This window comes from Neltuma alba, unplaced genomic scaffold (genome assembly GCF_004799145.2).
Source record: "Neltuma alba isolate B1F8T4 unplaced genomic scaffold, ASM479914v2 tig00006004_pilon, whole genome shotgun sequence".
NCBI lineage: Eukaryota > Viridiplantae > Streptophyta > Magnoliopsida > Fabales > Fabaceae > Neltuma > Neltuma alba.
This window is the reverse complement of record NW_021634311.1, coordinates 77333-102144: the sequence shown is the minus strand read 5'-3', so window position 1 is coordinate 102144 and position 24812 is coordinate 77333. Positions and strand designations below refer to the sequence as shown.

The following is a 24812-nucleotide window of genomic DNA, read 5'->3' as shown; positions in this document are numbered from 1 at the left end:
TTCGTAGAAAGCGGATTCAGTCATGAAGTACCCGCCATCTTTCGATTAAACGATCCTCTTCCGTACATAAAAAGACGGCTATACACGTTGAGAAGTTTTCCGGAAGGAGAACGAAACTGTTACACTCTGAGGCTAAAACAAGAGATCCATCAGAAACAAGCGTATTTGATCAGAGCTACATTTGCATATCAGAATTATGACTACAAGAACCAAGTTCCAAAGTTTAATCTCTACACGGGAGTCAATTTTCGGACCACAATTCAATTGGCGGGCATAAATTATTTTAGATATGTGGAAGTAATAATCCCACATGTCACCAACGACATGGTACAAGTGTGTTTGGTAGACATTGGACAAGGCACACCTTTCATTAACGCTTTGGAATTAAGACCACTGAACAGATCTCTCTATTCTGCTCCATTTCCCTTGTTTCCTTACACAAGAAGAGATTGTGGCCAGCGTATTAATTTTGCCAGGTACTCTTCCTGCAGTTTTGCACCAACTTTTACCCCACTTTTTTTTTCCTTCTTTCCCGGTGACATTTACCCCACTTCTTTTAATGTATGTCTAAAGTTAGGTTCAAAAGGACATTAATAAAGTTAGACATTTTTTTTTAACGTATTTTGAAAAACGTAATAAGCTGGAGTTTCAATAACTTGAGTGTAGTATCACTCGCTATAAATTTTGTATTTTATATCAACTGAGATGTGCATAATTTGATAAATAGGCACAATTTTTTAATGTATTACATGGAATTCAAAAAATAAGTCGCAATATTTATCATTTGTAAATAATGCTACTTGTTGTAGATGATTTTATCATGCACACTTTCGTTTAATTGTTTTTGAAAATGCAGGTATAAGGACGATCCATATGACCGCATGTGGAGCATATATGACAATTCTGATTGGGATGTCTTGAAAGCAAGCGCACAAGTAGAAAACTCCACTTATGAGCTTCCATCAGAAGTATTAGTCACAGCATGCCAACCCCATAATAATTCCAATCTCTTAACTGACAATTGGAACTTTGGTAGGCCTTACCAATTTTATTTGTTTCTTCATTTCGCTGAAATTCAAAAGCTTCCTTCTGGCCAAAACAGGATTATCAATGTCACTTTTAATGGTGACGAAAATTCCCTTTCTCAAGAACTGACTCTTGAGTACTTGAAACCTGTCACCCTAATTTCCAACAAGATCACTACAAGTAGTATTAGCTTCACAATCAGAGGAACATCTGATTCTTATGCTTCTCCTATACTTAATGCCTTTGAGATGTTCAGAGTCTTCCCACAGCCAAATTCTCCTACAAATTCACAAGACGGTATTGCTTATATATTATTCTCAGTTTCTGCGTCTTCCTTTGCATTAATTTTCATTATGTTTGATTTTGCAATGTTCATATTAACATCAATACCTTTTATATTTGTTATTGGAAATTACGTAGTTAATGCCATCATGGACATCAAGCGTACTTACAGGATCTCCAAAGTAAATTGGCAAGGGGACCCATGCGTGCCGACTGACTTTGCATGGGATGGTGTGAATTGCAGCCGTGCAAACGACGAGACAAGAATTATTTCATTGTAAGCAACTATTTATGACTTGTTATATTTGACGCAGTTAAGAACAATAAAGAATAGGGAAAACTAATTGATAGGCAAGTCTATATAATCTTATCTCATTTTTAATTACGTTTTTATAGTTTCTTTTTCTTTTTACTGAGTCCTTATTTATAGTTTTATCAATTATAAGTATTGATTCTTATGCTCAAAATTTGTTAATTTGTAAGAGAAATAATATTAGTAGCCAACGACGTGATTCTCACTCAGTGTCCAACTAGATTAATTTTGCCACATGTATCTAATAAATTTAAAATCAACCAAATTACAGATTATATAGATGTAAGGAGACGGTTATAATTCACATTAGCTTAAATTAATATATTATTAGTATGGGGACTCATACCTGTAATTGAGGAAAATGTAAGGACACAATAAAAAAAACCTTGAAGGACTTGATTAAACATATGACAATTATAAAGACTGACGAGTTAATTTTTCCTAAAGAATAATACCTTGCTCTTATTTATGATTTGTTATATAGTGTGGGGATTCTAATTATATTCGTAACATGTCAAAATTTGGCATAACAAATTGTAGGAACTTGAACTCAAGCAAACTCACAGGACCAATAGCTCAAACGTTCACCCGTTTAGAAAAATTGGAGTCCTTGTAAGTTGTCACCTAAAATAAGCTCTGGACATTCTATTATTTAGCTCATCGTTAGATATTATGAACAATTCTAACTCCTCTTTTTCATAGGGATTTATCAAATAATGAATTGTCAGGAGAACTACCAGAATTTCTCGCAACTCTTCCTAATTTGAAATTCCTGTGAGAACCTGAATATATTGCCTTGCAGCTTCAGTACTTGGATTGGGAGGTCATGTATCTAAAAATTCCATCTATTTTCTTTTTGCAGTAATGTCACTGGAAACAAGCTCACAGGTCCAGTTCCCAAGGATTTAAGGGAAAATCCTAATTTAAAGCTCAGGTTTGCTTGTCTTCAATATCAGATTCTACTTTATTTTTTGTTTAAGATCAGATTTGATAAAACTTTGATCCTGATTGTCATTTATTCTCTGATCGATACTTTGGTGAAAGGAAGACGAAATTAAAGTGAACAAGATCGATAAAATTTTTACTTTCTTATAAATGATCAATAATCTAGAAGTTTGGAGCCATATAAAAATTTATCTTTTATTTTACATGGAGGTAAGTCTTTCTAGGACATTAAAACTGACACCCTTAATTAGGATTACGTCAAGATAATCAGTGACCATAATAAGCCGCTAAGTTTATACACACAGGCACACTTCGGCTACATGAACTTCTCCTTATTCTATAACACACACATATATATTGTTCATACACATCCTCAAGAAGGTAAAAATGTATATTTGATCTTTTAATTTTATACAAGATTTAATTTAGTCTCTAAATTTTATAAATTATCTTTTTGATCAGCCTTAAATCCTAACACTATTCGTTTTAAATGATGATTTTTTGGCAATCATTATTATTTTTAAAAATTAAACTTAATATATGTTTACATTAACGTTTTGTCTACATTCAAAATTTCAATGTTAGCATTTCTTTAATGGTGTAAGAACTAGATAACTGAAAAGGTACATTATAAACTGCAGAAACCAAAATGAAAACCTGCATATATGAAGTTAAAAGACTACAGATGTACTTTTGTCCCCTTCAAGTATATATATGAATCCCCCGAATTTAGCTATACACACAGGCTCGCACACACGAAAACGAACTGTGAACTGTGCGACACATGTTACTTCGAATTTCATTTGCTCGACTTAAATTTCCCCTTCCCATCTTACCAGTGCAGCCAATAATCCTGGCCTCTGTCAGACAGATTCATGCGACAACAACCAAAAGTTTGTAATCCCTCTTGTTGCATCAGTTACAGTTTTTGTTCTAATTACCATTGCTTCTTTGATGATTTGGAGACTCAGAAAGAAAAGACAAGGTATCCCTCCCAGTTTGTATATATGCTGTCGTTTCATTGGGAATATAACTAACATTGATGCTTTCTCATTTATTACAAATCTAGCATGCTTTTCCCATAACTTGGAAACTTTTCAATCGTGTTTCTTCTGTCCTACAGTTACAAACTTTCAAACATAATATGGTACTCTCATGCCGCTGATTTCTTGACCTTATAACAAGCTAGCCTCTTGGCTGAAGTTATTTTTGCTTCCTTTTGATGTCTCCAAACATTTAATATAACCATGCAGATTTGTCTGCAGAACCCCGAAGCGTGGAAATTCTGAAACAAAAGAATCGAGAATTTTCTTACTCACAAGTTCTTCATATCACCGACAATTTCAAAACTCTTATTGGAGAAGGAGGATTCGGGAAAGTTTACCTTGGCACTTTGGAAGATAATTCTCAAGTTGCAGTAAAATTACTTTCAGAATCATCAAAGCAAGGATACAAGGAGTTTCAATCAGAGGTTAGATATGAAAAAGGATGCATCATGATCTTTAAAGCTTTTATAATTATGAAAATTGGGTGCAAGATCTTCCTATTATCAATTATATATGATGGAACTTTCTTCACTTCTAGGCTCAGCTCTTGACGGTTATTCATCACAGAAACTTGGTTTCACTTGTTGGTTATTGTCATGAAAATAACATGAAGGCATTGATTTATGAATATGCGAATAATGGAGACCTTGGCCAACTGTTATCAGGTTTGTCAGATAGTGCATAATTTTGTGCTTTTATTCAAACTACTCTTTAATTTTAATTTTCTGCACTTAAATGTGGTCGATCAAATGCTTGGAATAATTGTATAGTGCGCACGCATGTTTTTTTTTTTTTAAATATTAAACGTCTTGTTAGAAAAACAATTTTATGTTTTGTAGAGAGAAACTCAAATGTTTTGAAGTGGAATGAGAGACTTCAAGTAGCAATTGACACAGCAAAAGGTGACAAGAAAACTACTACATCATTAATCTGTCTCTCCTTATAATTAAACTTTACTATACGTTCCTCTTTCTTATATAATATATGGTCGAGTTGCAGGATTGGAATATCTTCATACTGGTTGTAAGACTCCTATAATCCATAGAGACTTGAAACCATCCAACATTTTATTGAATAAATCCATGATAGCTAAGATTGCTGATTTTGGACTGTCCAAAGCGTTTACAAACGAAGAAGATTCTCATCTATCCACTCAACCAGCTGGTACTCTTGGTTATATTGATCCGGAGTAAGTGCTTTTGACATATCAATCAAAAAAGTTCCAAGACTATCGGCTAAAGAACTTTAGAAAACAGCATATAATATTTAGTCTCAATTCATTCACCTATAATATGTTGAAACTAATCTATTATACCAACCCCAAAAAAAAAAATTCTATTCAATCTTCTAATTTATTCTTCTCCTTTGCAGATTTCAAAGATCTGGACAACTAAGTAAGAAAAGTGATATCTATAGTTTTGGGATGATTCTTCTTCAACTCATAACATGTCGGCCTCCAGTAAAAAGAGAAATTGAAGATGTCAGTTTCATTATTGATTGGATTAAGCCTAAAATTGAATGTGGGGATATTGAAGGCATTGTGGATCCAAGACTTGAAGGAGCGTTCCATGTTAGTTCAACGTGGAGAGCTATTGAAGTAGCAATGTCATGTGTCCTACCAAAACCTACCCAAAGGCCGGATATAAGTTTCATGTTGCAAGAACTACAGGAAAGTTTGGCTTTGGATAATACTCTCACAAATAGTAGTTTGCATGATTCTGCTGTGAACAGTGAATTAATCACTCTCGTCTCTGCTAGGTAGTCACTATATATATCTCTCTTCTAAACAACACTATAATTGTATGCATTTAAGGATCATTATCCATCTCTCCTCTTTAAATGATATCAGATTGTTTAATTGTATGTAGTCAGTACATATAGGTTGGTTTGTATATAATAAACAAAGGCCCCAATCTACAAGCGTTTAGTAGTTAGCGGTTTCCTATCACGATATGGCTAGCTGTATATGGAAGGAAATAGAGTAGTTTATATAATTAATTAATTAACTTATTAAAAAATTTCCAATGAGATGACCAAAATAGTTCATTTCACGGTCAGAACATCAGTTGATTCTTATGCTACCCTCCTATATATCATCAATATGCTTGTGAACTTTTCGAAGTCATCCAAGAATCAAAATCGATCAATTCTTACACAAGACGGTATTGTGTGAGAATCAGGCATAACATATACTTTAGGGTGCTTCCAATTGGTTCATATTATTATTAAATTTTAGGGTGCTAATCACTTTTTTCATGAATACTTTAGGGTAAAAATACCTAAAGACATTCTAAGGTTAATAATAATGGTCAACAGCTTAATCCGGTAGTCAAAAAATGAGGCTGTAATAATTTTGACACTCGAAGGGCGAAATTGCTCCAATAAAAAGTTTAAAATACCAGCTCCTCTCAAGGTAGCTTAGAGACAAAAATATCTTTGAATCTTTTACATTGTATGGCTGGTCGATTGGTATTGATATTGGTGGTATTATTGATATTGATTATTGATTTGTTATGTGATGAGACAGCTCATCGATATGAGCAAGGACTTGTTAACAAATGTAGGTCAACTCATTGAATACAATATTATCAATGCAAGTACAGAAGTGTTTGGATTATAGCATCTCCAAGCATTTGTGACTTGATATTTTTCATGTGTGTTATGATTTGACTCTTTGTAAGTAATTATAAATAATAGTATTACTCTTCCGGTTTTAAATATAAGATCTTTATACTAGTGTGTATAAGATTCTTATATTTAGGATCGGAGGAGTATTATAATTTTTTTTGATAACAATAATATTACATATTATTAAAGAGTAAAATAACACGCCACTTCGGATTCTCCTAATTTGTTTTTGCTGTTTTGACACATCCGACATTTTTGCCTTTTTAATTTGAATATTTATTTTTTGAGAAAATCGTGAAAAAAGACCTTAAAAATAGAAAATTATAAATAAGAATCCATTATAACATTATTATGGGTTTTAACAATAATTGATAAGCAAATGACAGTGATTTTCATAAATGGGTCCTTATATACAATATTTCAATTTAAACAATCTTCTTTTATGATTTTTCCTTCTTTCTTCTTTCTTTATATTTAAATCTCATTTCTCTTTCATTTTAGTTCTTGAGGCTTCCTTAACGTTCCTAAAAATATTTATACTTTAGTTTTATAAAAGCTTTTACTTTTTGACTTAGTCCCTAAAAATTATTCTATCATTTTAGGGCACTTACAAACTTCTGCTAAAACAATTTTATTTTTAAACTAATTCTAGACTCAAAATTAGGAATATGGCACATTTTATCTCAATTTTAATTTTTGATCGTTAGATGAACATTTGTCGTCAGTCAATATCATTCACAACTTGATTAAATAAAACAGAGTTTTATTGGATAATAATTTCTCTCATTGTTCGATTTGAACAGTCAAAATCGATCTGATGGTCAAAGATTAAAATCGAGATAAATCATGATTGACAGTCATGCGCCCCAATCCAGAACTTCTTCAAGCTTATAGTATTATCAATAACCATATATTTTCAAGCGTATAGGTACTATGGTCTAGCAATACATTATAAATCTAAAACTGTAATGCTAAACGACTTAAATTAAAAACAATAAATGCATAATATATTATATGCAGAAGGGACTTCCTATATGAACCAGGGAGTTTTTTTTTTTTTCCTTGCATCAAAACAAAATGATAGGGATAACGACAGTAAAGTTCCGCAATCAACATTATATCTACTACAGCTTCCAAACTGAATATAAGACTTTCTTGATTAATTTGAAAAAAATTTTAAAAAAAATCTTTTTAAAAAATAAATAAGTATGAAAAGGGTCTCAAAGCCAGTACTAAAGCCACTTTAGGAAGTCTACTGTGCAAGAGAATTAGTCACTATTATCGGTGATAGATACCCTGAGTTCAATCAAAACAAATTGAGAAAAAGAAGCTAAATAAATTACTTTAAAACATTTATATTTATTTTTTTTTTGAACTTATTTGACTAACTAACAAACTAATATACTCCTTTGGTCCTAAATGTAGGAACTAATTTTGAATGTCAGTATGTTGGTTATATATATAAGATCTATGTGTATCATTTTTTTCAAATTAACCTTATTGATATTCCTCAAAAAATAATCAAGTAAGAGATGGAAAGAGAAAATTAAGATAATTAGGATATTTTAGAAAAAAAAGTTACTACTTCTAATCCTTAATATAAGAGTTAGTTTGAATTTCAATTTGATCCTAAAATAAGACCTCAATCCACTTTTTCTATTATATTTATTCATTTTTTTCAAAATAGTCCTTGTAATAGTTGTACATGTTAAATATTTTATCAAATGACACTTGATTAGGAAGGGCATTTTAGGAAAGACAACGCATATTTATCACAAATAACTAATTAAACTAATTTTCTTAATATATTCAAATTAGTTAACCATCTCTTATATTAAGGATTAAAGGTAGTGTACTCCCTCCATCCCTTTTTATAAGCAACAATTACCTTCCATCTTTTGTCCCTAAATCTAAGCAACAATTGCAAGTTGTCTTAAGTTTTGTTAGCAAATTTCCTGTTTTACCTCATTAATTTAATACCTAATATATTTATTATCTTATTTTTCAAATCATCATCTCTCTGCATCACATATTCTCTCTCTTTCATAATTCTCTTTATTATAATAATTTTTTATTCTCTCCCCTCCCATTAAATAAGGGTATTTTAAAGAATTCTAATTTTTACCCATTTACTCTTCTGGTCCTATTTATAAGTCACTTTCAACATGTTTCACACAAATAAAAAAAAATCTTAAACGTTATTAACTCTCATTTAAAATTTAACAACTTTTCAACTTTATCCTTATTTAATATATATTATACCTCATATAAACAAAGTTAACACAAAAATAAATGAGAGATAAAGTTGTACATCTATACAAAAAATTTTCTTTAGTGTCTTATAAATATGATAAAAAAATCTTTTTTCTTTGCCCTATAAATAGGATCAGAGGAGTATTATCTTTAACTGATTGTTTGATCTGTGTAATGGAGTCTAAGGTTGCTTATAAAAAAGAGCGGAAGGAGTATCATATTAACTAATTTAACTAACATCGTTAAACTACTTAAATTAGTTAATTAGATCTTAGATTAAGAACCAGAGGAGTAAAATCTAATAACTATACACATAAGTATTAACATATACTATAATTGAATAACTTATTTAGCTTCTTAATCTATCCAAATTAATTAATTAAGTTTTATATCAAGGATTAGAGGTGTTATCAACTTTTTAAACTGTTTTACAATAAATTTTGATAATATATAATAATTGACTTGAAATTTATGCTTAACTTGCCTGTGGATTGAAGAGGTACGTTTGACTAGATAGTAAATTACTATAATTTACGAATTATTCAAATTTCGACGCATATCATTTAACAAAGACTTGGAGCTCTATTGTAATTGGGGTCCCGCTTCCGTGCTCATCAAGTGATTTAATATTATTGACTTGAAACCGTCTAGATCCAATCTGTACGGTCAAGATTTAATATTATTAAATAATTATTTTAAAATAGAAAAATTATATTTTTAAAAAATGATAGTTAAGAGATTATTTTTATTTTTTATCCTATACCTATTAAAATAATTATTTTTAAAAAATAAAAATAAAAATAAAAATAAAAATAAATCTGGACCGTCCAAATCAGATCTGGGCGGTCCAGATCTGATGAGCATTGGGTGCTCATTAAAACTGATGAGCATCCAATGTAAATCCGTGAGATAACTTACTGTAGGTCTCGAGTGATAAGCATAAATTACAATCGGTCCAGATTTAGATCTAATCTGAACGGTCCAGATTTAATATTGTTAAATAATTATTTTAAAATAGAAAAAATTATATTTTTTTAAAAAAATAGTTAAGAGATTATTTTTTTATTTTATACCTATTAAAATAATTATTTTTTTTTTTAAAAATCTGCACTGTCCAGATCAGATCCAGACAGTCTAAATCTAATGAGCATTAGGTACTCATTAAAACTGACGAACACCCAATGTAAATCCTTATCTCATAGGACAACGGTGCCATCACTGTCAATATCTATCAACAGCTATTCGAAGTATAAAATTTATGTTAAAAATAAAAATGTACATATAGTTATTTTAATTTCCCACAAAATTCATTTTACTCTTTTAATTTATAGAGTTTTTTTTTTTAGTCCTTTAACTTGCTACCATTAACACATACAAAAAATGATGACACTGAAATTTGAAATGTTGCCAAAACATTTCTAAATACTAACGTCTTTAAGTTCACTTTTCAAAATAGGCATTTGAAATATGTTTTTAATTAGCTATTACGCAAATAAATAAGTTTTAAAAATGTGATGAAAAAAAGGAACATTATAAAATTTCATAGTATTATAAAAATTAATAAATTTTAATAAATTTTATAAGATATTAGAAAGTTTAAAAATATGTTTTAGAATTATTTTTTGATGGTAGGAAAAAGTTATTTTTATTGAAAAATACAAATTTTTAAATATAAATTTAAGTGTCAAACTTATCGGCTAATTAACATTTGGATGGATAAAAACATACAGAATAATGTCAAATATATAATGAATGTTTGTGTAACATATAAGTTAATTTTAAGAAGGGAAGTTTATATATATGTTTCTAAGATAGAGAGAATGTTTTAAGGGAGGTTGTATGTTATTCTATTTTATTGATGTTGATACTATTCCACTATCCCTTTTAAATTCATCCCATTGGCCTCGTGCTCATTTTTCTAAATATATATAGGCACACAAACACATATATAAAAGATAATTCTTAGTCATACCATATATGCCTGCTGGACGGCTTATTTTGTAGAATTTTTTTTTATGTATACTATAATATTCAGTAAACTCACACCACTAATTTTCTGCTAATAAAAGAGGTGCCAATCACTTAAGCTTTGCCAGTTCATTTCTGTTTTCCTCTTCCTCGAAACTTGAAGACATGAAGAGAATGATCTCTTGGATTCTTGCTTTGCTTCTTCTGGTTTCCTTCTTCGCTATTCTTGCAGATGCTGCTAATAGTAGAGGTAAGCACTTGGCCACCATTCATTAATCTCCCTCTAGTTCTTTTCTCTGAGGAAATTTTTTGCCGCAACACACGTGAATTTTTTTGCCGTATAACTCACGTACTTATTATTGTTTTTTTTCACTGAGGGTTTGAATTCACAAATCACAACCTTACGCGTAACAAAACCTTAAAAAATAAAATATTTGGTGTCAATTGGACTACAATGCCCCGAGATACAATTTAAAGTTTGTGATTAGTCAGAACTATAAAGTAGGTGGGTTAATGTAGAGTCAAATGGATAATTATGAGAGGCATTTTAGTAAACATATATACTATTAAATATTCTTTAAAATGTGTAATATTGCTGTTGGCAAAAAAAATTGTAATATTGCTTATATATATTTGGCAACAAAACTTTCTTCCATTTTGTTGCGTGTACTGGGTAATAGAGAAGGTATAAAATACTGCCTCTAATGCTCTAACTAATTATTTATATGAGTTACTTCAAAATATTCCACAAGCCAGCTGGTCATCTAAACCAATCTTCATTGCTTATATATCACTTCCAATCCTTAATATTAGAGCTAGTTGACTAATTTGAGTAGATTATAAAAATTAGTTAAGTTAATTATTTATAATAAATAAGTGTTGTCTTTCCTAAAAAGCCCTTACTAATCATGTGTATTAGCTAGAACCATTTGATAAAACATTTAACATTTGCAACTATACAAGGACTATATTGGGAAAAATAGATAAATATAAGAAATAAAATTGATTAAGGTCTTATATTTAGAACTAAAATAAATATCAAACTAGTTCTTATATTAAAAATCGAGAATAGTATTTTTTTTTTTTTGAAGTCATTTGTTACTTATATTTATAATATTCTCAATAGTGAACATCATAATTTCTGAATAAATTTGTTTTTTTCATACACAGGAACTAAAAAAGCAAGAACAGGAAACTTAAACAAAAAACAAAAGCCACCACGTCTGTATTTAACAGCGTCATCATGAGAGTAGCAGACACCGTTGAATACAAATGTGATCACCCAGCTTTTTTTTTTTTTTAATTTTTAAGTTTCCTGTCTTTAGCTCCTGTGTATTAAAAAAATTTAAGAAATTATGGTGTTCACTTTATATAAACCTTAAATTTGTTTTTCATCTATAGTATATATGGATCAAAACTGTGCGGGTTTCATAAGCATAGACTGTGGAGCAAGCAGAGATTATGTTGATGCATTGACTGGGATTTGGTACCAAACAGATGAAGGCTTTATAGAAAGTGGATCCAATCATGAAATACCACCCATCTTTAAATTCATCAATACGCTTCCATATATGGGGCGTCAGCTAAGCACATTCAGAAGTTTTCCAGTGGGGCAAAGGAACTGTTACACTTTGAGACCAATAAAACAAAAGCAGAAGCATTTGATCAGAGCTTCATTTGCATATCAGAATTATGACTACAAAAAGAATTTCCCAAAGTTTGACCTCTAGTTAGGGGTCAACTATTGGACGACAATTGAATTGAATGAGAAAAAAAACTTTTGGATATAATGAAATAATAATCCAAGAGGTTACCAATGGCATGGTTCAAGTGTGTCTGGTTGATATAGGAGAAGGCAAACCTTTTATTAACACATTGGAACTAAGGCCATTGAGAAATTCTCTCTATTCCTCTCCATTTCCTTTATCTCTACACACAAGAAGATATTGTGGCACTTCTTCTAGGACCAAATTTGTCAGGTAGACTTTCTACTCTGCGCCAACTTTTTCAACAATTTTCACTTCTTATTATTATTTTTTTATAAAAAGTATCATGCAATTCATTTCATTAGTCAACTCCATCTAGTGAGATAAGGTTTGTTATTGTTGTTGTTATATTTCTCCATGGTAAAAATTTCAGATACATAGAATTGACAACATATGGAGCCTTAGGCAAGGCTTACAGCATATCTACTATGAATAGGTATAGAGTTGACATCTAGGGCATTACAAAAATCTTGTATAATTAAATTAAGTGAAATATAAAAGAGGTTTAATTAAATAGACTACGCTAAGAAAAAAAAAATTAGCTAGGCATATACAGAATTGTGAAAAGTTTAAATAATAGGTCACATTGTTAATAATTTCTTGAGATTATTATTAATAATTTGCCTTTTTTGGTGATGCTTTCGCTTAATTATTGTTTTGGAAATTAAAATGCAGGTCCAAGGACGATGAATTATTGTTTCGCTTAATTATTGTTTTGGAGTACTTGTAAATTGTAATACAAGAAGTCTCCCAACATTCAAATACTATTATTAAGCATATATATAGTTTGATATAATGAACAATACTTACCTCTTGTTCACAGGGATTTGTCCAACAATGAATTAATAGGAGAACTACCAGAATTTCTTGCAGCTCTTCCTAATTTAAAATTCATGTAAGACCTTAATTGATCGGAGAATTACCAGAATGTGAACACGTGTATCTCAAAATTACATTTATTTTCTTTTTACTATCTTGCAGTAATATGAATGGAAACAAGCTCACAGGTTCAATTCCCAGGGGTTTGAAGGAAAACGCTAATTTGATGTTCAGGTTTACTTGTATTCAATGTCAAAATCAGATTCTAGTTTAATATTCTTGTTTGAGACCAAATTGGATAAACTTCTTGTCCCCTTGTATGGCTTATGTAGAAAGTCTTGAAGTCTTGTGTGTATGTGTGTAAAGGGAAGTCTTAATTCCAAGAACTTTTATATTGGCCATTTCCCACCAGTTGTTAGGACATACTACTTATCACTGCTAATAAGTGTTAAGTCTAAATCATTAACTATAATAAATCACTAAGTACTCCTCTGATCCTAAATATAAAACCTATTTTGTGATATAAATTAGTGTAAATTTACACTACAAAATGGGTCTTATATTTAGGACCGGAGAAAGTATAAGCAAGTGGGTATCTTTAATTCTTTGTTTATGAATAATATATTTTGTCCTTGACTATATCTGTAAAATCGAACCTCACGTGCTCAACTAATACTTCCTCTTCCAATTTTGCCAGCGTAGCCAACAACCCAGGCCTGTGTCAGTTAGATTCATGCGACGACAACCAACGCAAGTGTGTTATTATTCCTCTTGTTATTACATCAATCACAGTCTCAGCATTCTTTCTGTGATGATTTGGAGACTAAGAAAGAACAGACATGGTATTTATTTATTTATCTATTTGTCGATTCATTGGGAACATAACACTCTCAATTTATTTTTACATATGGGTTTCAATTCCAAAACCAAAGAATCGAGAATTCTCTTACTCACAAGTTCTTCAGATCATCAGCAATTTCAAAACTCTTATTGGAGAAGGAGGATTCAGGAAAGTTTACCTTGGCACTTTAGAAGATAATTCTCAAGTCGCAGTAAAATTACTTTCAGAATCATCAAAGCAAGGATACAAGGAGTTTCCATCAGAGGTTAGGCATGAAAAAGATGCATCTATGATATTTAAAAGCTACTTTCTAAATATAAGCAAATTATCACTTATATATGATGGAGCTAATATAATTAACTCGACTTGTAGGCTCAGCTCTTGACGGTTATTCACCATAGAAACTTGGTTTCACTTGTTGGGTATTGCCATGAAAACAACATAATGGCATTGATTTATGAATATGTGGATAATGGGGACCTTGCCCAACTTTTTAGTATCACCTGGTGATGTAGTTTTATTGTGTTTTTCATTTGTATACGATTACATATATGATTGGTAAGCAAGTTTTTTTTTTTTTTGGTAGAGAAAAATTCAAATGTTTTGAAGTGGAATGAGATGCTTCAAATTGCAATTGACACAGCAAAAGGCAACAAAACTACAACCTTTTGTCTTTAGCATAGAGCGAGATAACTAATTAATTTATAAATATTTAAAAAGTTAGTTAAATTAATTATTTATGAAAAAAAAAGTGTTAATTTTCTGAAAATATTTTATTTAATCATTTGCATTAGATTATTAATTACATTCCAATTCCTTCCTAGTACCTCCCAGGAAATATCCCGAAATAAATTGACGAGTTGGTGTGAGCCGTGCACTTTTCCAATAGGAATCTATTTTGTTTTTAAAGATCGCAGCTTTCGTGTTTTGGTGCGTCCTTGGGATCCTTTCAATGACATATTTTGTGTTGAAAAGGTGTTTATATGATAGAATATGATTTGATCAATTGTGTAAAGCCCATCAAAAAATATAATTTGAAAAACAAAATTATAAATCTCAGAAATAAGGTGAAAAGAATTCTTATATTTAGAATCAAATTTAACCTCATGTAAGCTTCAATATTTAAGACTAAGGTGAGTATACTATTTATCTTTGTCTCTTTATGAACTAGTCTAATCGTATATTCCTTTCTTGTATAATCATCGATGGAGTTCCAGGATTGGAATACCTTCTTGCTGGTACTCCTATAATCCATCGAGACTTAAAGCCATCCAACATTCTATTAAGTAAATCTATGACAGCCAAGATTGCTGATTTTGGACTCTCTAGAGTATTTATCAATGAAAGAGACACCCATCTATCAACTCAACCAGCTGGTAATCCCAGTTATATTGATCCTGAGTAAGTGTTTAGTGTATATCAAAATAAAATAAAATCTCAACACATTTTCTAAAGAACTACAAAAGACAACATAATACTGTTTAGTTTCAATTCATTCACCTGTAATATTGTTAAAATACACTAGAAAAATGTACATAACTAATTGTCATCTTTGGAAAATTTCAAAGATCTGGAAAACTAAACAAGAAAAGTGATATTTATAGTTTTGGAATGATTCTTCTTCAACTCATAACGGGTCGCCATCCAATAAATAGAGGACCTGAGGATATCAGTTTCATTGTTGATTGTATTCAACCTAAAATTGAACGTGGGGATATGGAAGGCATTGTTGATCCAAGATTAGCTGCAGGATTCAGTGCTAATTCAACATGGAAAGCTGTTGAAGTAGCAATTTCATGTGTTACCACCACCACCCCAGAGGCCAGACATAAGTTACATATCGCGAGAACTACAAGAATGTGTAGCTTTGGAGATGGGAATAAATGACATTATGCCCAGAAATTCATGTGATTATAGTAGCAACACTGAATTAATCACTGTTCTCTCTGCTAGGCAGTCATCATGATTCATGATACTATTCTAAACAACACTACAAAGCTTCACGTTTTGCTATAATAAGCTTCACGCTTGCACTGTTCAAGGATCATTATACATACATATATATATATATATATATATATATATCCACATTATCTCTTCTCTTTAAGTGACTATGGTCGAAGGATAAATTGAGACTCAGTTTTCTCACATATACTGGCAACACTGAATTAATCACTATCCTCTCTGCTAGGTAATCATCATGAGTTTTCCGCTAAACAAGACTATAAAGCTTCATGTTTTGCTATACGAGACTATAATAAACTTCATGCTTGAATGTGCTTGAATGTTTCAAGGATCATTATACTTTAAATGACTGTCCAAAGGATAACGTACCCTTAATTTTGAATTTTTGAAGCCTTTAACACAATGGAAGTCTCATAAATGCAATAAAATGCAATTATGAAATATGTGCATACTTTTTGAAAAAAACATTGATGCTCTGATTGAAAAGTATAAGAAAGTAGACTCTACAGCCTACTCCGCCCCTTAGTTTTTCCAAAATGGGGGGGGGGGGGGTTTAAAGTGGCTACTTCGCTTCTTAAACGGCTTTAATGAAGATCCCTTAAACCATTAAATTTAATGAATAATATAATACTATCTATCTCCTTCATATGGCCATATTGTGATATGAAATCACTGTTATGAGTTGAGGCATTTATACAATAGATTTTTGTATAAACTAACCTATCACAGTATACGCACATTTAACAAAGGGCTGATCCATTTTGGGCTTAGTTTGTAATAAAAGAAGACTAACCGCTTAAATTATAATTCCCTTACAAATGACGCAATTGTCATTGCTCCAGTATTTTGTCACTGTAAACCAGTTCAAACACACCACAACGTACCCAACTCCTAACATAACTAGGGGCTCAAAATGAAAGTTGAACTAGTATATAATTCTATTAGCACCGAGAAATCAGACATCAATACCGAATAGCAGTTGAGGATGACTAATCAAAAGGAATAAAATCACATGATAGTGGAATGGGACACAGGATTTTTTTTATTTTTTTTTTGGGTAGAAAGGACACAGGATATTAGCTGTGTTATTTTTTCTTTTCAATTACCACCTCCTTTGATTTCGTTCCCAACGCTCAACATGGTGAGGGAAAATGGAGGTTTCCAGTCCGGCTATCCACATTCGGCATGCAGAGGGAAAATGAAGGGCAGAGATGAAAAGGTAATTACAAGGCTAATCACCTCCGCACCGGTGGTACAACCCCCCTACCAGGTGCAGCTCCACGGCCAGCAGCTTGAGCCTGCACAAGCAACATCAACATAAAATATACAACAAACTAAATTATTCACAAACTATTAATCATATGACTCAAGCATAGGTAAACGTATCTAGGTTGGAATTAAAACACACATATCATGGATATGGCCAAAAGGAAAGTTAGGTTTATATAATCAAAGAATGTGAGCATAAATACCTTTGCTCGCATTGCAACTGCTCTGCCCCTACCAACTCCAAGTGATGCACCCTTGCCCTTCACGAGATTTCAAGAAGCAAAAATCACACTCAGAACATATATACAATAAAAGCGTCCTTGATCATTGGAAGACATGAAGTTACCTTAATTCTAGCATCCAATCGCTTAAACATGGGAGCATTCTTCAGCATGTCTGGTATGACCATAAACCTGTTAAAATGCCCAAGTCACAGCATTTCAGAGCACTTATAATTGCCATAAAGAGATCACAAAATCGTCTCTGGAGTAAAAAACTTCAATCAATCCTTAAGTAAGGTAGTTCATACCTGACTTTGCTGCCTCGAATAAATACATGTTCAAGTTGGGATGTTTTTCCATCCTGAGGAATGAATGACCATGGTCAGCAAAAAAAGATGAAGTTCAGAGTGCGTTAAGATCAAATAATTTTTTTTTAGCAAAGATCAAATTAATAATTGTATACTTAAAAGTTGAAATTGCTGAGACAAAACTCTCTACAACTTTTAAAATTGAATAATTGCACTTTCTTAGGCCCCTGTTACTTCTGGTATGAGTACATCAGTGGTAAATAAACAAAACTGGGAAGGCTGTGAGGGTACAAAATTGAGGTTGACATTGGGCATGTTCCAAAACAATACATGTCTGAGAGATAATGTCAGTACTGGAGATATTTGGTATGCTTATCTTTACCAATGTAAGCCTCCTAGTGTCCATTTGGCTTTACTATTTTTTCAGAAGGCCAGGGGAAGAACTAATACATGTCCTAGCACTGTCCTCTGAGGTTCATGTTAAATGCTAATTACAAATTTGAAATTAGGAACAAATAAAGTTCATCAAGCTAAAAATTGTGCAAGACAAACTGACAAGCATAACGTCTGAATTCTGAAATAAAATGGCAGGTATTGGTGATCGGATAAAATAGATTCTAGTGTAGATATTCACCATGTAGTATGAATGCAGTGATATTTTTCCTATATCTGAACAAATTATGCAGAGAAACACATAATGTCATGACTACTCTAGTAGTAAGTAACAATAACACTCATAGCTTATTTGTTTGATTCACCGGCTCCATTCCATTTATACCTGACTAAATGAAACTAATATGTCCTTTTCACTTGCCTTCTGAATTCTCCACATGCTCATATTTAACTTGTGCAACTTAAAATAATAAAATTCATAGCCAAGCTTTCAAACAACTGGAAATTTGCTTCTGGCCATGTCTCAGTTAAGGAAAGTGGAAATGCCCAACAAATGACCATGTCCATGATCAATCTTATAAAGTTTAAATCTTGGTTCTTCTCAGTTTAACCTTGTTTTACAGCCTAAGCTGGAGTAAATCTAGCCTTTAAAATAATAAAAGTTACTCGTCTGATCTAAAACCAGCAGGAGATTTGATCAAGAGCGCATAATTTGAATTATCTTGTACAGAGAATATCTCTCATCAAAATGCATTGAGTCAGCTTCCAAGCTCGCAAAGACAGAGTAAGATTGCTCACAAGCCTCTAGAAGGAACCAAAAGACTAGTAATCTCTCAATTACTTCCTATCTTTCCTTCCTAATCCCTCTTTCTAAGGTAATGTGCATGTGTGTCCACCACACGAGTTTCTTCATAGACGGTATCTCATTGTTCAGAAAATTTGCAATGAAATTTACAATTGCAACAAAGATTAAAATTTGCTAATCATAAATCCAAGCTCAGCGCAATTTGAAGAAAATCGACAATCTACACATACAAGTGAAAAGTACCTTGGCGGTGTAGGTAATGTTCTCGAGCTGACAATTCCAGTTGTCTTCGCACTCGATCATACCTCCTCTATAGAGCTCTCCGCTCTTCAGCTCTACGGTGACCACATGACCAGTGGCCTCGTGAAGTAGCTTCACTGGTATTCCCAAGCTCCTGCTCATGGCTTCCTTTTCACAACTCTGCGCAAAACCCTAATCAATCGAAGAAAGAAAGCCCGCCTTTGGACTTCGCCGCGAGACAGGAATTTTATTTATTTGTTTATTCATCTCGAATTTTTCATTTTTTTTAATCTGATTTTTATATTTCAAATTTTACTTTTGAGTACTATATATGAGACTTGTTAACGAGACTGGAGAGATTCTAAAATTTCAGTTCAAGATCCAGAGCAAAATTAAGTTGGGAATTAAAATTTTAATTAAATAGCAATATATTTTTTTACAGCTAAAATAGCAATATATATAATAGGACCAAGTGTTGTTTTCCATATCATAATTTTGGGGCCAAAAAAGAAAAAAAGGTATACAGTGATCCTAAGATAGTATTAATTAAAAAAATTTAATAAAAAAGAATATAGATTAGTTTGCACTACAAAATTTTTTCTAGTTCGGGCTTCTAAGATCTACATAAATTTGATTTAACATATTTGTTTTTTCTAATAATTTAGTGTTACCCGATATTATTTTTATTATTGCTGTTGAGGCTAACAATTTCGGCTATCATAATTTAGACTGATTGGTTAGAACACAATATATCTTAACTAAAGCCAATAATTCAAGTAGTATGAATAAAAAATTACAAAAGAAAATTTATGTTTGAATCCCACAATGTTTAAATTTATACTGGATTATTATATAAAAAATAAAATAAATACATCAACATCACTTTAGCACAAAGTCAACTCAAAGTTTTCGTATAGGTAAACTAAAAAAAGAAAATAATTGTGTAGAAATAAATAATAAAATTACAGTGATAATTAGGGCACTGAAAACTCAGGGAGTTATTAAATTAATATAGATAGTTGTTTCAAAAACTAGTGGTCTAACTTGTAATTGTAATTCAATTTATATTGATTCAATTATAATTAGATAATATAATCTAATTAAAATTAACATAAATATTTGTATATAATTCTGAGAAGGTATTATTTGAATTAAAAAATACATTAATCCATAAATAAATAAAATATTAATAAGTTAAAATATACATTTAGTCCTTCAATTTTATATAAGGTTTTAATTTGATCACTTAACTTTAAAAAGTATATTTTTAGTCCTTTAAACCTAAATTTATTAATAAACAATGACAGAATTGAAATTTTAAATATTGATAAAACATTTTCAAATATCAATATGTTAAGTCCAATTTTTAAACTATAATTAAAAAAAACACACAATTTAAACCGAGTGATAGTGTTAAAGGATAAAAATAGATTTTTGAAAGTTAAAAGACTAAATTGAAATATTACATATAAAAAGAAAGGATTAAATACATATTTTAACCAATATTAATATATAATGAAAATATTATGAAATACTACCTCCGGTCCTAATTATAAAACCCAGTTGACTTATTTGAGGAGATTAAGGAAGTAAGTTAAGTTAGTTATTTGTAATAAATAAGTGTTGTCATTCCTAAAATATCCTTGCTAATTAAGTGTATTGACTAGAACTATCATTATTAGAAGGACTATCTTGGAAAAAATGCATAAATATAAGAAAAAAATGGATTGAGATCTTATAATTAGGACCAAACAAAAAGTCAAACGGGATCTTATATTAAGGACCGGAGATAATAATAAATTGATGGGCTATTGACAAAAATTGTTTAAAAAAAAATCATCCAAATGAAAAGGACCAATAGACGAGATTGATTACCGTCTCCCGAGCTGTGACCACAGCACCCTACGAATCTGGATTTGATTTTGCGGTTTTGTGCCATTCGCAGTCCGCATCCCTTTTCTTCTTGTCTCTTGGTGGGGTCAAAGCCATTCTCACACTCATTCCTCTATTTCAAGCAAAAACAAGGGAGCAGGTGGCAATTAGAAAACTCTAGTTCCTTCATCATTTTCTCTCGGATTGCCTCGGCCTCATCTTTTGGAGTTCAGCATCTAACAATTTCGATTTCTGGGTCTGCGATGTTTGGCTGTTTTATCTTCATGATGGTGATGGTTTTCGTTCGAGGTAGGTTCTCAGGTTTTCTGTTTTACTTTCTTCTCTGTTCCATGATTTTCTGTTGACAATTGCGGAGATACTGTACAGCAGACGGCAACTGAATAATATTGTAATTAGAGTTCGTCTGTTGAAAACTCAAATGAGCAAATATACACTCGTTGGGCGTGGGGTCAGAGTTCAGACCCACTTTCCTTAGCTGGACCCCTTGTAGTATTTTCCTCTATTTCTAACTTTGAGAATTAAATCAATTGCTGAAAGCTGATTATTGTTAAGCTAGAAAGTACTCATTTGAGTTTTTAGTTAATTAATTCTGAGCTTTTGAGCCTAAGATATGATCAATGCCCTATAATTGCTGTGTTTGACATATTGGACCTTCTTGATGACATGGGAGTTTTATAGATGCTTATTTTTACATGTATATCTCTAACGTTGTAAGTAAAAGCTGCAAGCTTGTATCAATTTGATTGAATGCCTTATAGACGTTTATCTTATGGGGATGTCTGTTGAGAATTGGCCTCACAAATATTCTGTCCCGCTTAAATATTGATTACTAAATTGTTCCATAAATATTATTGATATTTCAATGTGTTGCAGTTTGAGGTTAGTTGGGTTTTCTTCTGGTTCTAGTCACACAGTTTTTTAATTGAGCTATTTGAATTGGTGATTTGATCTGCCTATTGTGTAATTCTTGATGATGCAGAACATAAAATTCACTAGAGATAGAAAGGGGGTGAGACGATCATGACATATTTCAACACTACTAATTTGACCTCGCAGTTTCAACTTTTTAGAACTTCCATTAATCCTGAAAACTTCTTTTTTCCAAAGGGCCTAAGAATCTTTAAGATGTATCCTGACTCTGCATTTTTTTTTTTTTTAATCAGTGCTTTATAGTAAGTCATGTGATTTTGACGTCATAACTTGTCAATTCTTTAGCTTCATCATGCCTTTTGCAACTATGAGAAACTATGAGAAGATCTAGTCAATTTGAAGGACGGACCACCAGACCTAATTTCTCTGATCTTTACGGGAAGAAAAGCTATCAAGCACCTTGTTAACTCAAGATAAGCTCAGCAGGTTCATAGAGAAAAAAATGGCCGCTGAAGATAAAAACCTTGTGGAAATTCTGGAAGACCTTAATCCGATAGATGTTGCTAAATATATGAATTATGTCAGTGCTCCTCAAGCTGGAGCTATAGCTACTTTCTCAGGCACAACACGTGATACCTTCGAAGGCAAAACCGTCATCGAGTTGAGATATGAAGCATATGTGCCAATGGCGATTCGATGTCTAAAGTCTCTTTGTTCCTCTGCTAGAGCATCCTGGAACCTGCACTCCATTGCTGTTGCTCATCGTCTAGGCACAGTTCCTGTGGGAGAAACAAGTGTGTTCATTGCAGTTTCTGCCGTCCACAGAGATGATGCACTGGAGGCTTGTAGGTTTCTCATAGATGAGCTAAAGGCAACAGTGCCTATTTGGAAGAAGGAGGTTTACTCTAATGGTGAAGTTTGGAAGGAGAATTCTGAGTTCTTGGAGAGGAGGTCTGATCTTCGTAAAGATGAAGATTTTCGTGGGAAAGTGACAGAAATGAAGGAACACAATAGGAAGCACTGTTGCAGGCCCAAGGTTCAGGTGAAGGATGAAGGTAACTGAAAAATAATGTCAGTCTCTGGAATCAAAGACATGTTGTATGAGAGACGTTCTGTCTATTTTTTTCCAAAAAAAAAAAAAGAATATTCAAATAATACAAGTGGATGATTGTAATTCTATGCTTTGTTCCTTCTGACCACATTGCTATGGTAAAATCAACTTTCTTTTACCAACCCGTTATTTCCTTGCGGAATTGCTATTGCAGCTGAATGAAGTTTGAAACGGTATGCAAAAGGGTTGCTTGGAGTGGTCATGATATTGATTGACATTGTAATAATCTCACTTTTGAGCATTGTTATAAAAGTAGTAGAAAATCAAAAGAAGAGTGATACTTGCGGTCATTTCATGAATGGAATGGAAAGATTTTTTTTAATTAAAAAAATCATATCAATAAATGATATTGCGGGTGAAAAATTGTGTTTAAATAAATAAGTAATACACTTATTTTTAAGAATGATGGAATCAATACATTACTTACTTTCTAAATATAGGAGCTAGAGAAGGGGTTTACTTTTATTTTAAATAAAAGACCTTAATTTATTTTGCCTCTCAAATTTATAATTTTTTACTCAAATTATTACTGATTGCATATATTAAGAGGACTCCTAATCAAAAAGTGGTTCTAATGCATATGATTTAAAAAAATAATTTAAAAAATTAAGACATATTTATTATAAATAACTAACTTAACTATTCAAACTAGTTATCCAGTTCTTATATTAAGGATGAGAAGCAGTATAAACTTTTAAAATGTCTATATTTAATTTCAACCACCGTCTAAGCTATACAATTTACAATTTTATAAATTATAATTTTATAAATAATGAATTTTGAATATCAAAATAAATATTTTATAATTATATAAAACTCAACAAAAAATTGTTGTGGATATTTTATTGCAAGACACGATTATTTCTTTATTTTATTTTGAAGAATGAATTCAATTTTTATACCACTTTTTTCCAAGGTGCTTATATCACAAGATGTCAAGATCTATGACATAAGTAAGTCTAGTAAAAGGATTATTTAGTTGAAAATATTCTCAGAGCAAAACATTTTACTTTCATTTCCATTTTAATTTATATATTATTTTTAAGAACTTAACTATTCTCACAATTCCTTTTACTGTTGGGCTTCGCAGCTGCATACCTTAATATGTTAGTTGTTAAAGCTTTTTTAATGTATCGTTTTATCTAGGTTTTAACAAAATTGTCTTTTATTTAAAAGAAAAAACCATCCCCAGCCACAATTGAAAATGTAGGTATAGAGAGGAAACATGCAAACTAAATTCATTTTATGGTAAATATCATTCACAATGGATTTAACTCTTCTTCTATGCGATGTGACACAACTCCAAATTCAAGTTTACAAGGGAAAGGCATTTTATTTATTCCCACCTTATCCAAAAACAAAAAAGATTCTGAGATCAATATCTCTCTTGTTTTTACCATGAGCCATTTTTCTTGGCTAACAATAAAGTTAGTTTTGCACATATCCATGACTTCATAAACTTTCTCTTTTAAGCTCCACCTTCAAATATAGTTGAAGATATCTTGTGAGCAAAGAAACTTGATAAATTTTGAAGCATTACAAGATAGGATGCTGGAGGTGACTATTAAGATCTAAGAAGCAAATTACTAGGTATGTTATCATTCATTTGAGCAACTTACCTTCGTATCAAAGGCTTTGTTATTTATTTTGTAATTTAATAATTTAATCAAGCACTACAACAATAACTCTTGATTAAAATATTTAAATATTAACTAATTTTTTAGTTGTTCAAAGATAGTAATAGTAAGTAACGAAAATTTTATAAATAGCTAGAGTTTATATATTATATTCATGCTGCTGATATCCTTTTCAGCAGCAATTTATATAGGAACTTATCGTGCAAATCTTCG

The 24812-nt window shown here is 31.4% G+C and overlaps 4 protein-coding genes across 4 annotated transcripts; 3 read left to right on the top strand and 1 right to left on the bottom strand.

The window, feature by feature from the left end:
* The first annotated feature begins 1191 nt into the window (after positions 1-1191).
* Positions 1192-5512, top strand: LOC114749261 (putative leucine-rich repeat receptor-like serine/threonine-protein kinase At2g19230). Its single transcript, XM_028937760.1, has 9 exons — positions 1192-1323; positions 1447-1585; positions 2484-2555; positions 3406-3551; positions 3832-4037; positions 4151-4277; positions 4452-4514; positions 4612-4801; positions 4984-5512. Exons 1-9 carry the CDS (start codon positions 1275-1277, stop codon positions 5372-5374), a joined length of 1383 nt encoding a protein of 460 aa, XP_028793593.1. The 5' UTR covers positions 1192-1274; the 3' UTR covers positions 5375-5512.
* Positions 5513-10626: 5114 nt separating this feature from the next.
* LOC114749271 (probable LRR receptor-like serine/threonine-protein kinase At4g29180) lies at positions 10627-15774 on the top strand. The gene is made up of 3 exons (XM_028937768.1): positions 10627-10711; positions 15105-15288; positions 15456-15774. The coding sequence occupies exons 1-3, from the start codon at positions 10627-10629 to the stop codon at positions 15772-15774; spliced, it is 588 nt and encodes a 195-aa protein (XP_028793601.1).
* Positions 15775-16591: 817 nt separating this feature from the next.
* Positions 16592-19319, bottom strand: LOC114749266 (small nuclear ribonucleoprotein SmD3a-like). Its single transcript, XM_028937763.1, has 5 exons — positions 19092-19319; positions 17651-17703; positions 17468-17534; positions 17325-17381; positions 16592-17150 (listed from the first exon to the last, which is right to left on the bottom strand). Exons 1-5 carry the CDS (start codon positions 19248-19250, stop codon positions 17088-17090), a joined length of 399 nt encoding a protein of 132 aa, XP_028793596.1. The 5' UTR covers positions 19251-19319; the 3' UTR covers positions 16592-17087.
* Positions 19320-21068: 1749 nt separating this feature from the next.
* Positions 21069-22966, top strand: LOC114749265 (molybdopterin synthase catalytic subunit). The gene is made up of 2 exons (XM_028937762.1): positions 21069-21269; positions 22197-22966. The coding sequence occupies exon 2, from the start codon at positions 22354-22356 to the stop codon at positions 22912-22914; it is 561 nt and encodes a 186-aa protein (XP_028793595.1). The 5' UTR covers positions 21069-21269; positions 22197-22353; the 3' UTR covers positions 22915-22966.
* Positions 22967-24812: the final 1846 nt, after the last annotated feature.